The sequence below is a fragment of the Excalfactoria chinensis genome, chromosome 1, assembly GCF_039878825.1.
Source record: "Excalfactoria chinensis isolate bCotChi1 chromosome 1, bCotChi1.hap2, whole genome shotgun sequence".
NCBI lineage: Eukaryota > Metazoa > Chordata > Aves > Galliformes > Phasianidae > Excalfactoria > Excalfactoria chinensis.
In genome coordinates, this window is record NC_092825.1 from 56,342,237 (window position 1) to 56,359,217 (window position 16,981).

General features: G+C 47.6%; 1 protein-coding gene across 2 annotated transcripts; it reads right to left on the reverse strand.

Annotated features, from left to right (window-relative positions):
* Window positions 1-219: 219 nt before the first annotated feature.
* ETFBKMT (electron transfer flavoprotein subunit beta lysine methyltransferase) lies at window positions 220-5,845 on the reverse strand. Of its 2 annotated transcripts, XM_072339719.1 has the most exons (4): window positions 5,802-5,845; window positions 4,290-4,693; window positions 2,117-2,247; window positions 220-1,129 (listed from the first exon to the last, which is right to left on the reverse strand). In XM_072339719.1, exons 2-4 carry the CDS (start codon window positions 4,583-4,585, stop codon window positions 765-767), a joined length of 792 nt encoding a protein of 263 aa, XP_072195820.1. In that variant the 5' UTR covers window positions 4,586-4,693; window positions 5,802-5,845; the 3' UTR covers window positions 220-764. The 2 variants fall into 2 exon arrangements, with proteins under 2 accessions (XP_072195820.1, XP_072195810.1); XM_072339709.1 differs by lacking the exon at window positions 5,802-5,845 and having other exon boundaries at window positions 4,290-4,705.
* Between the last annotated feature and the right edge of the window lie 11,136 nt (window positions 5,846-16,981).

The window sequence follows — 16,981 nt, forward strand, 5'->3', positions numbered from 1 at the left end:
ACCTCCAGAGGTCCCTTCCAGCCTCAGCCTGTCTGTGATTCCATTTCCCATCACAATCAACTATAGTGTTAAAGAATATAGATGTGCTTAAGTAAGTGTTCTCTCTGAAGGATTGTTACCCTGTCTAGTCATGAAAACCTTTTACTTTGGCTACAGCACAAGCAGCATGTTTTAGATTCATCTGCAACTCCCTAAATAATCATTCTTGACAGCTTCAAGGTAGAGCAGCATTATATTTTTATTATTTTAGGGGGAAAGGGGAGCCTCGAATTAGTTCCTCGGACATTCAGAAGAGATCAGTGACCAAAACAAAAAGAGTAAGGCACTTGGAATTAAGTATAACACAACAATCTGCATCTTTACATTCTTCATCTTTACAGTTTTCTGTTAAATAAGCCGCAGAAGTGTGTGAAAGCAGCACAGCAATCTTTGAGCCAACTCTCCTCCTCTCCCCCCACAGCGGTGTACTGAATATCTGACACGTTTCACTATGGTGTCAAAGAGTGAGATTAACACAGATTGAAACATCAAGCATGCAAACTCCAAAGTAATTATTTGCACTTCAGCATGCCTTGCTGAATAAAGTTTGCATGTAGTTTTACCTCGAACGGAGCCAAAGCCTCGATGAACATGACTGAAATAAGGATGGTGAAGGAACAGTACTCTACTTGATATCAACAGATGCGTTCCACGTTCAATTCCCATTTTCATTGTATATTCTCAGAAAACAGCCAAGAGAGATGAAGTTCATTAAAGAGCCACTTCTAGCAGCTTTCTAGGCTGTTTGAGGGCTGGTAACTCCAGACAATACTCGATGTTAATCCGTTGTTTTCCTGCCTAGTATACTCGGGAAGGGAATATTCTATAACTTTACGCAACTGATTGTGAATGCTGTGGCTTAAAAACTGATGCCTACCAGGGTCACCAATCAGCACTTCAGTTTGATGTATCCTGATGCATTTCCTCAGCCAGTGATGAAGCCCATCAGCAAGTTGTTCATCGTAAAACATATCTCCTAGCACAATGAGGTCCCAGTTGCCGGCCTCTGAATTAATGATATTCTTAATGGTGATGGGAAAAGGAGTAACGTGGTTCAGTTTGCAGTTCAAAATCATTGCCATTCCTGCAACTGAAAAAAAGTCACAAAGTAAAATCGAAGCTGTTTTAGGATTCTACCATCCAGCCCCCCCTGCAAATTTCTTTTGACAAAAGTTCTGTCTTTCACTTTCATCAAAGTATTTTTGCTTAGCTAGAGACTCCCACAACTTTCATTGTGTGTTAAATCTAGCGTGTCTTAATCTATCGTTATACTTCCTCCTTGATTCCTCCTTGATCACAGAGTAATCAAATTAAGAGTAAACTATTTTCAAAAGTCATATAAGGGGAAAAAATTCCCAGAATCAAATAGAATCATTGTATGGCTTAGGTTGGATGGGATCTTCTAGTTCCAACTTCCCACCATGGGCAGGGCTGCCACCCAGCAGACCAGGCTGCTGAGGATCCCATCCAAGCTGGCCCAGAGATGGGGCACCCACAGCTTCTCTGGGCAACTGTTCCAGAACAAATCCTGGGGAAAAAAAGAAGGGTAAAATCTAGGCCCTAACATATGAAACTGCAGGAAAATTCTGTGTGCTTACAGAAACCGACTTGCCAGCTGTGATGTCTCAGAACTAATTATTTGCCATTTTTGCCTAATAAGGTGCTTACTCCAAGTTCTAGTTCTGCTTATAGCTTCCAGATGTACTGCTTATCTATGAGGAATATCCTCCCTGACCACAAGACTTCTATAATAAGAGCAACATCCTTGAACTAGGGGCACAAGTCCAAAACAGAGACCAATCATTCATTAGAGACCAGGTGTGCTGGGAAAGCCTGTGCCCAAACATGGATGCAGTGAGTAGGGGGACGCCCCCCAGGCAACCACCGAAGACCCCCACGCAGGCACAGAGGACTCAATTATGTCTGTGTAACCTTGTACTGGTGTACAGAAACCATCTTTTTAGCATTCTTAAAACTACCTGGCAACAGATTCTGCCAAGTGAATCAGGGAAAAGTGTTAAATATACTGTAAAGACAATAAAGGTCTTTGCAGAAAGGTAGGAAAAGAAGGACTTACTGGGGTCAATGTCGTTAGCAAGGACTTGAGCTGCACCACTCATCACAGCAGCTATCGCTGTTGCTCCGCATCCGCTTCCAAGATCCAAAACAGATCGCCCTTTGACAACACATGGATTGTCCAAAATATACCTGCATTTAAAAGAAAAAACTGACAGAGCAATAAACCAGATATGCAAGTTTCTTGGTTATGCATTGTGCTGCAAAAAGAATTCTCGTCATACACGTTACAAAGCATGAGCTGTTAAAGGACACTTATTCCAAATTAGCAGCTTCTATATAGATCCTTATTTGCCTCTGCTGATACAAAAAGATCAAGAACCTGGATCCCAACACGTCTGTGTGCAGCCAGCCAGGATCCCAGGCTGGGAGAACAATACTGAAACAGTTGCAGATATTGAGAGATGACAGCAAGAACGTCAGGACCAGGAGTGAAGACACAGAATATCCTGATGAGGACACAGAGGAGCTGCCATCCCTTGCCTCTCGTCCTGCATTTCATCACAAGGAGCCCAACCAGACAGCTCTGACACACACAGCTTGGTGATCAAGTATGCAGATAGGAGACTGGTGAGTGAAACTGGCTTAGTTTTAATGAAAGTTACATCCTGTGAGGTCTGACATCCAGTTTTGTTACACAATACCAGAGCATTATTTGCTACTGTTAAGATGCTCTCCTTTACGAGGGCAGCAGGAAAGACATCTATGCAGAGGTTCAGCAGCAGCTCAGCCATCAGGCAACTGCCTCCCTCTGCAGCCTTCACTCCCCCAGGACAGCTGATTTACTATCAGGGCAAAGGACAGGGGTGGGACCACCGGGAAAAGCACTCTGCTTCCTCCTCCTGGGGCTGTGCTTGTACTTGCAGCGATGTTCCTGCAGTAACACAGTCTGGCCCAAATGCTGTGAGTGCTGTGTTTCCAGTGGAGTGCTTCTCAAGTTACCCCTAATGACTGTGGTGACTTAGGACAGCCGAACCAACATATCCCCTGGCACAGAGACACTGTGCTGGTGTTGGAGACTGCTGTGTGCCATGCTGGGCTAACAAGCTGTCTTACATTGCGGGTTACATGAAATCTGGAATGGTGGAAATGGCAACTGTGAAACAAGGATGGCTAAAGCAGCAGCGTGTTCTCATGTTCCCGTGTTCCTTTTACAGATTGTGCAGCTAATTTCTGATACTCACAATGGGTGCATGGGTAATAGGACAGTCAAGTGGTGAGATGCTAGTTAATCACTATTGCTGCTTACATAGCTGGGCAAATGAACTAAAAAAAAAAACATATAATCAAATATAGAGATTATCTTATTCAATTGTGCAACGTTTAGGACCACCCTAACTCATTTGGATGGCAGGATAATCAGCCATGTGATTTTAAAACCCACATTTTCCTTGTTGAAAGTGCCTTCTAATTTACACTTTTCTGCCAAAAAAAAACCCAATAAAGCCCTAATTCACATCTTCCCTTTTCATCTATGTTGACAATATCTGAGAGTTTGCACTAACAGTTACATACTTCTGCTATTCAAAGTGAGAGATGTGATTTTACAGAGTAAGAGAACACTAACCAGTTCCTGGGAATCAGGAATACCAGATGCATTTTGATAGTAGGTGGCGAAAAGGAGAATGGGGCTTCTGATGTGACTGGACGACAGACACAGTAAGGCCTGATAATAAGGCTGCTGACATTCTAAAGGAAGGGATTGCAGGTGGCCAGCCAGCACTCCCAGGTACATCAGCACAAACCTACTTTTCTCAGTTGACCAGACACATATCCACACTCCCGGCTGTGTCCTACAACTACCACACACACAGTCACCATAAAACAGCAATCCTGCATGGAGTGACACTGAGCAATAGAATTAAACACCTTGCTGGGTTTTGATAGTGACAGCACAGCTCTTTCACAGATCCAGATTTGGCCCTGTTGTCAACACACATGATGTCACTGTAAGATGTCACTGTAAGAGCTATAAGTTACTCTACATACATCACGTGCAAAGAAATCACTGCCAACCAGAGGAGATTGCCTCTGTCCTGCATAAGCAGAGAGGAGCCTGATTGTGTGCTCTCATAACAAGACAAATACATATCATTGTAAATCACTACAGCCAGAGTCAGGTCTGATGTCCTGGCCAGCAGTGGACTGAACTTACTGGCTTCAGTGATGCATACCTGGACAGGGCTTGGCCTCCTGGCCAGTAAATTGCCCAGAACGGGTCCCCATATGGCCAAAGGTCAGGCTTTTCCCTCCAGAACCTGCAGCGAGGGGTGAGGAGGCGCAGCCGGATCTCTGGTGTCAGGTGCCCACTGCTGGTCACCTCCGTATTCTCTTCCAAAAATGCTCTCACCTCAGGGTCCAGCGAGTTGCCAGCATTCCAGTGGCAGAAGCGCTTCCATTGCAGAGCAGGGCCTCCCCTCCTGCAGGCTCTGCCCGACAGCAGCAGCCACTTCCAGCTGCTGAAGGCCATGTCCCCAAAGGCAAGCTCAGAGCACAGCCGGTCGGGGATAGCTGACGAGGCAGAAAGCTTGAAGCAAGCTCACAGCGTGCTGTTTTTCATAGTGATGGGTTATGGTTCCTGAAAGGAAAACAATGCTACCTAAGTGATGTTCCTGTAGCTTCAGGATCATGTACCGCTAAGGCTTTAGGGAGGCCCAGGTGCTGCTGTGCCATCAACAACTTGTGCTTTGCTCTGGGGAGCCTGTGAGGTCAGAGTGAAACACAGTAACAGAGCAAGCTGTTTCCATTAAAGGCTCTACCACAGCATCATTAGTTTTGGTAGCAGGGCTCTGGAATTACTGACCAATGGACATAGCAAACATTATCAGTATGGTTTTGGGGAGATACCGCTACTTTTTACCTTTATCAAACACATGATCTTATATGAAAATTATGCTTCTACATCAAAGGCAAGCAATTAAACTAGACCACCTGGGGCTGTTATCCATGTCACAGGCAGTGAAGGCAAGGAGAGTAGGAGAATGGTACACCACTGCCCTATGTTTCATGTAGTATTTTGTGTGTGTGCTGGCCTATGCTTTAGTTTGCAGAATCACAATGTGGGTTTGTGTTAGAAAGGATCTTAAAGCCCTCCCAGCCCCAACCTCTGCCATAAGCAGGGCTGCCACCCAGCAGCTCAGGCTGCCCAGGGCCCCATCCAGCCTGGCCCTGATGCCTCCAGGGATGGGGCACCCACAGCTTCTCTATGCAATCTAATTATTGCTTGATGGCTTTCTAAGGCATTAAGCTGTGAACTAAACTCCCATAATGCTTGCTGTTTAGGTCGATTTAGTTAAATCTTTAAATCATTTGTATTTTTATTGCCAATAAACACCCGTGACAATGTTTTTCATCGCTCCACGTTTCAGAATGCAATTCGGCAGAGCCCACGTAATTAACGAACGTAATTAATGAATGCCTTCCTTCTGGAAGACAGCGCTACATGGGCCTCATCTGCCTGAGGGCAGCACCAAGTTAACCATTATCAATGACATGCACAAATCTCGTCAGCCAGCGCTGCGTGTTGGTTTCCCTGCAAGATCAGCAGGGCTGATGAGGCAGTTTACGTTTCGCACCGCCCGTTACCGGCGCCGCATTCATTTCCTGCAGGGACAATCACCCGGCAGCGCAATCCGCCGGCCGCTCCGCCAGGCCCGGCCCCACCGCGCCTCAGGGCCCGCACCTACCTGCTGCTGCCTGCACCGCTCCGCTCCGCCCGCCGCGCTGCGCCGCGCCGTGCCCGCCCCTTCCCGCCCCCTTAAAGCAGCAGCTCAGCCCTGACCTCTCGAGAAGTTGGGTTTTATCGTGTCTGGCACGGAGAAGCTGTGGGTGCCCCATCCCTAGAGGTGCTCAGCGACAAGATGGATGGGACCCTGGGCAGCCTGAGCTGCTGGGTGTCAGCCCCGCACACGGCAGGGGGTTGGGGTTGCGTGGGATTTGAGGTCCCTGCCAACCCAAACCATTCTGCGGCTCTCTGGTTCTATGAAATCCCACGCTGCCAAAAGGAGCTCCTAGGGTGGCTAGTTTGTAAGGGCAGGTAGCACGGCCTCAGCTGGTTCTGCTCTCATCTCCTAGGTAATGAGGCCATCTAGTGACCTGCTGCCTTAGCAGACTTAAAATGTGTTCACCGAGATGTGAAAGCATCTTTCAAGGCAGGACCTTTCAGCTGAACGTGGCTTCATGTAATGAGTGTCCAAAGAAGAGGGCCCTGAGGGGCCGAGGCCCAGTGCAGCCAGTGTCTGCCATCACAGGATGGGGCATGGCGTCCACCCCATGCCTCAGGCTCCAAGAAGGAAAACACTGAGAGCACTCATAATATCCCGAAGTGTACATTAAATGTGCAATTGAGAGGTCCCTGTGCCCTCTAGGTGCTCACCAATGTGCTAGGAACGAAGAACTCAGTAATACAACAGAGGAAGCATTATCAACATCAGCGCAAGGCACCTGGCTGTGGTGTGATAATGGCTTTATCACACAACACACTACCTAGAGTGACATTAACTGCTCTGATAGCAGTGGTGGCCACCAGTCCTCTCACAGAGTCAGGGTGAACCATTTAGACTCTCAAGACGTGCTTGTGCTGATGACTTCAGGAAAGTATCAAAGCCTTCCCACCTCGAGGAAGAAAACCTTTCATTTCCAAAGGGTTTTTGCTTTAGTTTAGGTAGCAACAGCTTGAGAATTTCTGATCAAATGCATGGTGTAAGCTGCAGCCAACCAACAGAACCAGGCTGGAATTTGCTCTGAGGACAGCTTTGATCACAACATAACATCGATCTGGTAGGTGGTGAAGAGGTGTGGCTCTTTCAAAAGGCAGTCGTAGGGTTGCACTCCAGGAACTCCTGCGCCTTTGAAGGAATTAGTGGATTACTGGCTGATGCTACAGCTGCCCCGTGTCCCTGGGGAGATCTTGTTTGAACCAATTAACAGTGAGGAAATGGAACTGCACAAGGACGGTAGCCACCATCTCCTCAAGGAGCTGATGGCTCAGGAGGCACTGCAGATACAAGAGTTAAACTCATGGCAAGAAAGACCTGCAGTGCAGCAGCCGGGTGATAACCCCAGCTTGTTCCTTCTCTCCTGATCTGTAGCACTGAAACTCCCATTTTCCAGATCTCTTTTTGGAAGGCCAGCTGCCACAGCTCACGGCAGTGGAAGAACCTGAGTGGAAATTCACAGGAGGGCATATGAATGAACTCAGACTGCTCCTACTCAAAAGCCTCCTCCTAACAACTCAGTATCAGCAGGCAGGGTTTTGCACACCAGGATCCATTTGTGGTTAGCTGGAGGTGCAGAAAATACCACTGCCATTATCATTACCAAAATGCAGCTGGCACATCAGCTAGTAGCTAAGGCAAAGTTGAAAATGAGAGCTCTGCACAGGTAAGGGAGAGGAAATTGAATAATTCTGTTGTTCCTTCAGGTACAGCCCACACCTATTCATTTCAGAATCACTGCATCTTTCGCATTTGAGGAATAGATAACATGACAAAACAAATCACACATTAAATATAGAATGTCTGAAAGCATTAGGATGTGTTCTTCATAGGTTTACTTGTCCCACTGCCTTCCAGCTGCGCTGGGTTAGGAACAGGAATGAGCAGTAGCTGGCAAACACAAAGGCATCAGGCTCATCCTGGCAGGGGAACACAAGGTGCAGCTTTTCATGAGGTGAAAAGAGTAGAAGCTGTATTAAGCTATTCTTTGTACCAATGCAGACTTAGTCTTCCTGAGATTAGGGGTCCAAAAGGTAAGACCAAAATGATGGGACCTCTCGTTTATGTGCACCGGTAGTTAGGGCACACTTGGCTGCTCATATTCATGTACAGTCAGACAGGAGAGCGTTTGCATGCTTCAAAATGCATGGAGTCAGATAGTTTGTGCTTCCTTGTGTTCTTAAAAGAAAGATGTGCCTTGCTGATGCAGCTATGTGCTGCTCCAGATTTGGTTACCTGCTCCTGCAAGGATACTTATTTGGATATCTGTTTCAATACTGAAACTAGAGAGTATATTTTTTAAGTGTGCGTAAGTCCCGTTGGTTTTTTTGACAGGTGAGGTCTCCTTGAAAAACTGGACCTTAATTCCCATAGATCTCTTAAAAATTATGATGCTTGGGCTCCTACTTTGCAGGTGCCAGCACTGTATTGTTACAATCAGCTAGCATGAGTGAAACCTCACTATGGAGGAGGAAAATTAAAGAGAAACCAGCCCAGCCTGGTGGGAATATCTTCCTATCAATGGAACCACACCCTGTACAAACAGGTATGCTGGTGGCTTTTGTTTCCAGCGTCCTATCTTGGATGGCCAGGCCCTGGAGTTCAGTGGTCAATGGGAAGCTGTTGGGCATCTCCAGCTCTGCAGCTGGCCCAAGGTGGGACAGAGCTGCTCAGGGGAGGAGGAAGGCCTGTAAATAGAGCTGAGGAATGGCTGTGACTGCTATCACAGCGTTTATCTGTGGTTGCTCCTGTTCTGTCATGTTCAGACTGTGCTTCCCTGCAAATCCCTGAGAGGAAGGTGGTGGAACCTGCATGCAGAGCTGCTGCTCACACACGAGGAATCCTTTCGAGGCAGTCTGTATCTGTCTAAGTCTTCCTGGGTGAAATGAAGACATTCACCACATACCTATCCTTCCTGGCTTCCTATGACAGGGAAACCCACCCTGCCTTCCTTCTCCTTGGGGCTGTCTGACAACCCCTCCGTTTATGATGTTCCAGAGGTGATCCACCGGCATCTGTGTATTTATTAGACCTCAGTGTTTCCCAGTCAGGACAAACAATGCCCAACAGGGCTAAGTAAATATTCTGTCCAGAGCAAGAGAACAGAACAGCAACTTGGGGTCCTAACGTAACCAGTGCTTCCCAGGCTCAGCCCTGATTGTTGCCAGGCAGGCTGCATTCACTAGAGTGTTCAAACCTATGACTAATTCCTTCTCTCTTCTCCAGGCAGTGCTCCAGCTTGCTCCAGAAATAAACCTTGATGCTATAGTACATTTTGTTGTCTGATTTTTGAGGACGATGCTAACGCACTGGTGCCAAGGATAAGATAAGCAAATAAGGTTTGCAAGGATCTGCGTCGGTTCACTGGAGGCAGTGAACTGCATTGATTCTGCATTTCCCCAGTGCCAAAGCACTGCACAGAATGTTTTAGTTTCCTGCTGACTCTCAGACCTTGCTGCTGGACTCCTCCTTTTGCCTTCCGTGTGGTGGTCTGACAAACAGCAAGGCTCTTGTGAGGATCTGGGGACTGAAGAATTGATGGAGACCTGAAGCAGATGCTTACTGGACAGGCCTTACAGAAAACTTTGCATACAATATATCTCCTCTTCTGGGTAATGTTTGCTGTGAAGAGGACTGTTCCAAAAATAATGCCTCCTGTTGTATTAAATTGACAGTCATTGGTGATATAGCAGTAGAGGTGGAGCCTTCCCACCAGTATTCCATTATATGATGTTGCCATATGACAGATGGCAGCAAAGGGGCAGTCTGACAAAACGGCATCTGACTTGGAAGTAGGTATAAAGCAAAAGTGTGCCACTGAATTCCTCCATGAGGAAAAAATGGCACCCAGTGACATTCATTGATGCTTGCTGACCATTTCTGGAGACCAAACACTAAGTGGGAGCAAAGTGAAGCAGTGGATGGCGCCTTTCCACAATGCTGCTGTAAAGCAGTGGGCTACCTCCACTGTAGCAGATTTTTACAGGTGTGGCATGCAGGCTTTTGTTCATCAGTGGTGAAAATGTCTAGCTAGTGGTGGTGATTATGTTGAAAAATAGTGTTGTGTAGCTGAGAATTTGCTCTATCGGTGGTGTTGTGCTCTTTGTATCTGTTGTCGTTTCCATATAAATAAGTAGGATGCATTACTTTTAGAGCAACCTACATACATTTTGGGGCATTTCAGGTTCCTCAAGAGGGTCCTGCTCTATCAGGACAGCTTTGCTTTTTGCTGCTTTGCACTTGTATCCATAGGACATGGAGAAAAGTTATCCCATTGCAGGGGCATCCAGAGGGGTGGAAATACAGCTCCCTGCAACCCCAGCTGGCTCACTCATCAGTGTGTTGGAGCTTAAGTTCAACATCACCAAGCACAGAAGAGCTGCTATTTATGCACATGGAGGCACAGAATGGTCACAAGGGATTGGAGAAAGTCCCAGTATTTGGGCTTGTCATCAGTGTTCAGTGATATCTACAAAGTGTTGGTTTCACTGGCTTTCCCATCCATGCTTAGCTGTGCAGGTGTACCCTCCAAAATGTGTTTGGCAACTCTATTCTTAGAATAAAGGCAACTCTGCCATTTTTGGTCTGGCAGGTTGCAAATGCACGCCTGGCCGGATCCATGGGGTTTGCTTACAGAACAGCTTGAATTGAGGATATAATGTCTTTGTGCGCTTCAGGCCTCTCCAGGCTGGCTGGGTACATCAGCAGCGCACAGCGGTGTCTATCCTGACAGCGGATGATGTGATACAGTGAGCTCCTCACAGCACACTCAGCCCAGAGGACCCCCAGCTTAGCACTAGGTGACCTCGCAGCTCCGTTTCTATCAGCTGGGGGTCTCCTGCAATCAGCTGCACCCAGCCCCAGTGGAAACAGTAACGCTGCTGTGAGTGTGCAGCACAGCCACAAAGACTGGCTGCAAAGACTGCAGCTGCTCTCACCTTCAGTGCTGAGCACCAGCAGAAGGACAGCTCTGGGTTTTCCTGGGGAAAGCTCCTGGGATTGCCCCTAAAGGTGGTGTTCTGGCTCGGAGGGAGGCGCTGAGCCCATTGCCACATCAGAGAGTGTTAAATGCTCCCACCCCCAAAGGATGTGCCTGACAGGAACCGCTGGAATTGCTCAGCATGGATCCGGGTTTAAATAAGTTGTGGCTGTTGGTTTGCAAAGAAGTCACTAAGAAACATGATCCTCAAGGAGAAGCAAGCTGCTTTGATCTCTGTTCTGTTGTTAGATGTGAGCTCAGAGCAGAACTCCAGCACTTCTAAGCAAAAGCAGGAGTGCAGGAAAGCTGTCATCAGTAGTAAGAATCCTAAGCAGCAAAGTACTTCAAGGCAAAATTTTGTTATCTGGCATGGGGAATGAGTGGCAGAGAGATATGAGTGAACCTATGAATATAAATGCTTAGACGTCTGCTAAAAAAACACATGCTGCAATAGGGAAAACGAAGCAGACCCTTCAGTGCTTCTAATTTGCTACAAGTGCTTTTAGATTCGTAACACCACTGTGACGATCTCAGCATGTATTATAACAGCACGAAGCAAAGCAGCAGTCCTTGCTAAACAGGGCAATAATTCACAATGCATATTCATTTCAGGAAATACTTTTCATCTGTCCTTGGTCTCGTGTTGTATATTGGCTATGGATTTGGTGCATTTGGATTTCTCTAGCACGCCCTTGGGCCTTCAAGTGTGCGAGGATGCATTGTAATGTAGATGTGGGGTGTCTGGCACTCCTTTAGTGAATAGAGCTTCAAAGGGACGTTGGGAAATTGAAATCAGGGAAGTTGAAATCAGACTCTAATTACATTTGTGCAGGGGCCAAAGGCATTTTGACAAAGAGCTTATGTGCTGTTCACGAACAGATTTTTGTCCAGGATGCATGAAAATGTAGCTTTGGTTCGCACTCCCACTGGTACCGGCAGACATGGGACTGGCCTGATTTCTATGAAACAAAGAGAAAGGAAAATTGTGTCAGTGATGTATATGTGATAGCCAGAGTGTTTCCGCTCTGGAAGCCTTCCCACTGCCAGAGATGGTCTAACTGGGAGCACCGACCACTGGCACAGCTGTGCCTCAGCCATCACAGCCAGCATCGCTGCAGGCATGTGGTCAAGCAGCTATTTGGCTTCTCCCACTCTTCCCCTTGCCACAACATGTACCTCCTTTATTTCCTCAGATCTATCCCAAGCAAACACACAGCAAGCTGCTGGATGCTGGAGCACTGATGTCAGAGGGATAAGAGTTTAGAGGCAGGTGCACCTGCCCATGGAGCAACGCCAGCAGGGCCGCCTGCCAAACAATAGGGCTTTGTCCCAGCAGATGTCAGGGTAGCGGAGCAGCAGCGTTGGCTCCCCTCTCCTGAGCACAGCTGAGGAGCTCGCTGACCTGATTCCAGAAGGCTGGCGCTTCAGTGCGGCTATGGGGGATCTGGCCAAGGTCATTCAACGAGGGAGTGATGCTGTCAGAGATGGATGGAAATCGGCGTGGTGCTTTAGCTTGATGCTCGTGGCACAACACCTCCATTAGTGCGTGACAAGCCAGTGATTTATCCAAGCAGCGTACTTTGCTGATTAGGTTTTATCTCAGCCTTCTGTGATCAGAGAGCAGAGGGCAAACCTCACAGAGTAAAATACGGGCTCTCACCTCTGGGTCTGTGCACTGAATCATCTGTAATGCAATGGCTGTGTATGATCCTGCTCCTCTCTTGATGAGGATGACAGCCTACCTAGTCAGTCTCTTGGTAGAGGAGGTGTGTCCTGCATGCTTAGTGTAAAATCAAAGGCAGAATCTGTTTACTGAGGGTGAACTGGGTGCTCTGGCCAAGACAGTGGACAAGACTGCGGTGTTGTGGGAACACAGGGCCAGCAGTGGGAAGGAGCATTGGGAAAGAAGGTGCAGGTTGCTATTCAATCATTTCAATTGCCTTGTGAAACCTCTCTGTCAAGGATGCTCTCCAAAAGCAGATACGAATGGAAGGCTTCTATATGTGATTGCAGTGTAAGGGCATGTGTGTGATGGATGTACACAGCGTGAATTAAGTGCAATGAGCTACAATAGGGAATTACAGATTTTAAAGATTTCAATTTTAAATCACAGAAGCTGCAGAGATCCGGTGTCAGAAATGCAGGAAAGGCGTCTTTTGCTTCATTATCTGTAATTCTGCCCTATGAATAATAATTGTACTGTGTGACAGAGGAGAGCGGTGTGCTTTTATTCAAGCTTAATCTTTATAGATACGAGGCCAGTGTAGAAGATGAGCTACTTGCTTTAATGGTATTATAATTTGATTTAACACTAGAATATGTGCCTGCAGTATCTGCTTTCCAAGTAGCAAGGAATTGTGCTGGAGGAAACGCTCTTTGCTTTTCTTATGGCTAGTGATCTGGTTTGCTTACTTATAAAGCCTGAGGCAGCAAATACCTTTCCAATGTTTTAAGCAGCCCTTCTTGCATAAGCTTGGAGAATAAAATTTGCTTTATTTATGAACCCTGCTGTGAGATTCACTGCTGCTGTTGTTTTTCTCTCTGTTCCTGCTGTGTGCTCTCCTCTGCCCTGAGCCTAGGATGGCTTCAATGTCAGTCAAAAAGTCCATCCCTATGAGCAGCCTGTTTCTTCCAGCTATTTGTGCTCTGCATCTTGTGAAGCAGCTCACAGCACTGCAAACTGCTCCGAGGAAAGTCAGATGGAAGTAGAGAACTGTCCTTCTGAGCATCGCACACATTCGTTTTCATCTTATTTGTTTTCCCCCTCTTGTGAATCTTTGAGTATATAGGTATTAGAGCAAAAGAAGAGAGGCTTTCGATGGAAAATCAATGTGGCTTGGCAGCTGGTGAACAATCGCATGCAGGAAGCTGTAGAGCTACATTAAGGAGTTGAGCAACCTCTCACCAGCAGCACGATTTCCAAGTCATTGAAGAATGCTGAATTAAATAAAATGTGAAGCAACAGAGTCCCAGCAAGGGTAAGTGAGATACCCTTCAAATAGCAGGGTTTTCCGCCTCTCTGAAACGTTGGGCATTGACTCCTTGCAGAAGTAGGACAAAGAGCTTGACAGACCTGTAGTCTGATCTCTTATGGCAGATCCTGAGGATCCTAAGGCTTGTTAGCATTTGACCCAATTTAAACGAACAGATCCTGAAAAAAAAGACGACTTGCTGAGAGATTAAGGAGTGGGAAAGCAGAAAATACTTGACACTGGGAAGAAGATTCCCTGCAGCTGAAGACACAGGTGCCTGAGGAAGAACAAACCTACCAAGCCCCAAGTCTCCTTGCTGTCACACCACTGGAAAACTGGCAGGTGATGGGACAAAGCTGTTGCCATGGGAAACTCAGAAAAGTCATGGGTGATCCGGTCTGTGCCATGAAGCTTCTACAGTTCAGTCCTACCATATCCCCATTCCTTGGAGGAACGTGTTGGAAGCTCCTTCGGCTCTGGCACTGCTTTGTATTCTGCTGTCCTGGGGCTGAACCTCATCTCCCCTGTATTATTCTTACCTCTGCCATCAGGGTGGTTCCAAAGAATCTTTATCAGTTTGGTAACAGGCACTTCATGTATATGAATGTATTTTGGATGTGGGACATCCAGCCTATCCATCAGGACTTGTGGAGCTCTGAGACCCCTGGCTGGTGAAAGAAAAATGTCGTCATACCCCCCAGTAACTTTGATTATCCCAGATGCACCCCACACCTCAACCCTGTTGGTCACCACTGCTTCTCTGTCTGCAGAAAAGGTGTGAAGAAACTATGGCACAGCAGAGCATAGGATGGGACAGAGCTCTGCTGGGTGATGTGAAGCAGCAAAACAACCGCAACCTGCCCTGCAGGGCTGGCTCGAGGCAAAGCTCCTGTGGTCTTTTCCCATGAGCAGAACTCAGAATTGTCCAATAGTTTGAGTTGGAAGGAACATTTAATCAGGCCAGGACACAGTTGGCATTCTGGGCTGTGTGGGCACATAGCTGGCTCATGCCCAGTTTGCCATCCACCAGCACCCCCAGGCCCTTTCTTGCAGGGCTGTGCTCCATCCTTATATCCCCCAGCCTGTATAGAAAGTAGGGATTGCCACAACCCAGGTGCAGATCTTGCAGTTGGTTTTGTTGAAGCTCATGAGGTTCTCCCAGGCTCACTGCTCAAGCCTGCCTAGGTCTGTGAATGAGTGTCAGACTGGCTTAACTCTTATTCTCTGACCTAGAGCTCGATGAGTAGACAGGTACAAGTTAATAAACAAACCAAACTAAATAAAATGGCCTGGCTCTCAGTGCAAAGTCGAGGACATAGCTGGGTTCCTGGAACACTCCTGCTTGGATCTGGAACAGTCTGGCTCACCACACTGAGCACTGCAGCCACCGTGGATCTGTGATATGACAGATGACTGGCGTCTTCTTTTTCCTTGGATATATGTGGAAATTGTTTCAGTTCTTGTCTATTTTCAGTAGAGCACTAGAGGAAGATGAGACATAAAAAGGACATAGAATTTGTGAATCCATGGCAAGGAGAGAGTAAAGATGCCATTGTGTTGCCAGCAGGTGGGAAGCAGCAGTTATCCTCTATGCCTCTGCCTAATGACCTATGCTGCAGATGAAACGCCAAGTTCTTTGGAGGCATTTTCTTTTCACAGTGGTTTGTTGTATGCGGACAAATACCAATCATAGAAGAATATGATTTAAGAATAAGCATGGCTTGTGCATTGAGAGAGACTAACAGATTGTCAGAGAAGGATGAAATATATTGCATTCTGCAGACAACCTGCTTAAAGTGCACAGAAAGTGGGATTACTGAACATGAGCAGGGAGCTCATCAGAGTGGAGAGAACAGCCTCAGAACTTCAGAACCATGCAAGTCCTTTCAGAAGGAGATGCTGCTCCCAAATCTGTCTGCTGGGGCTTTGGCAGTGAGTGATCATAACAGAAGGGCTGTACAAATGGGGATAGGACAATGCTGATTTCTTCCTGGACATGGTGCAATGGTTATTAAATCTTAGGCAACTTGGGAATCATAGAATCATAGAATGGCCTGGGTTGAAAAGGACCACAATGATCATCCAGTTTCAACCCCCTGCTATGTGCAGGGTTGCCAACCCAGAGCCACATCCAGCCTGGCCTTGAATGCCTCCTGGGATGGGGCATCCACAACCTCCTTGGGCAACATATTCCAGTGTCACCACCTCCTGTGTGAAAAACTTCCTCCTAACATCTAACCCAAACCTCCCCTGTCTCGGTTTCAAACCATCCGCCTTGTCCAGTCACTATCCACCCTTGTAACCAGACGTTCCCCCTCCTGTTTATACACTCTCTTCAAGTACTGGAAGGCCGCCATGAGGTCTCCCCAGAGCCTTCTCCAAGCCCAGTTCCCTCAACCTTTCCTCATAGGAGAAGTGCTCCAGCCTTCTGATCATTTATCTTAGTGGCCCTCCTCCAGACCTGCTCCAAGATCTCCACATCCTTCCTGTGCTGGGGACCCCAGGCCTGGATGCCGTACTGCAGATGGGGTCTCACAAGAGCTGAGTAGAGGGGGACGATCACCTGCTCCTTCCTACTGGTCACCCCTTTTTTAATGCAGCCTTCTGGGCTGCAAGCACACACTGCTGGTTCATGTCCAGCTTCTTGTCTACCAGGACCCCCGAGCCCTTCTCCACAGGGCTGCTCTCAAGGAGATCCACCCCCAGTTTGTATAAATAGCTGGGGTTGCCCCAACCCATGTGCAGCACCCTGCACTTGGCTTTTTGAACCTCATTAGGTTTTCATGGGCCCACTCCTCCAGCCTGAATGAAGAAGTGCTTTAGATTTTGCCTTGTGCGTGCAACAAGGAGTCAGTTGTCTGGATGATAACCGTGATATGATTAAAACTGTTTATGGTACATGAGAGGAGACCTTTTCTGCCCCACGCACATCCATCACCCGCCCTCTACAGCTCCCTTCTGTCTTTTAGACCTTTATCCTAACAACCCCCCCCGCCCTCAGCGCCATTCCCACAGGAAGACGCTACGGGCAGCCGGAGCGCAGCTTCCCGCCCGCTGCTTTTTGTCTGGCAGCCGCCCCCCATAACCCAGCACGCCGGGGGTCCCGGCGGGGCGGTGCCGCGACCGCTCAGCGTTTAAAAGCCCCGCGGGGGCGGACCGGCAATACAGCACCGCCTGCTGCCCGCCCCTCTCAGCTGACA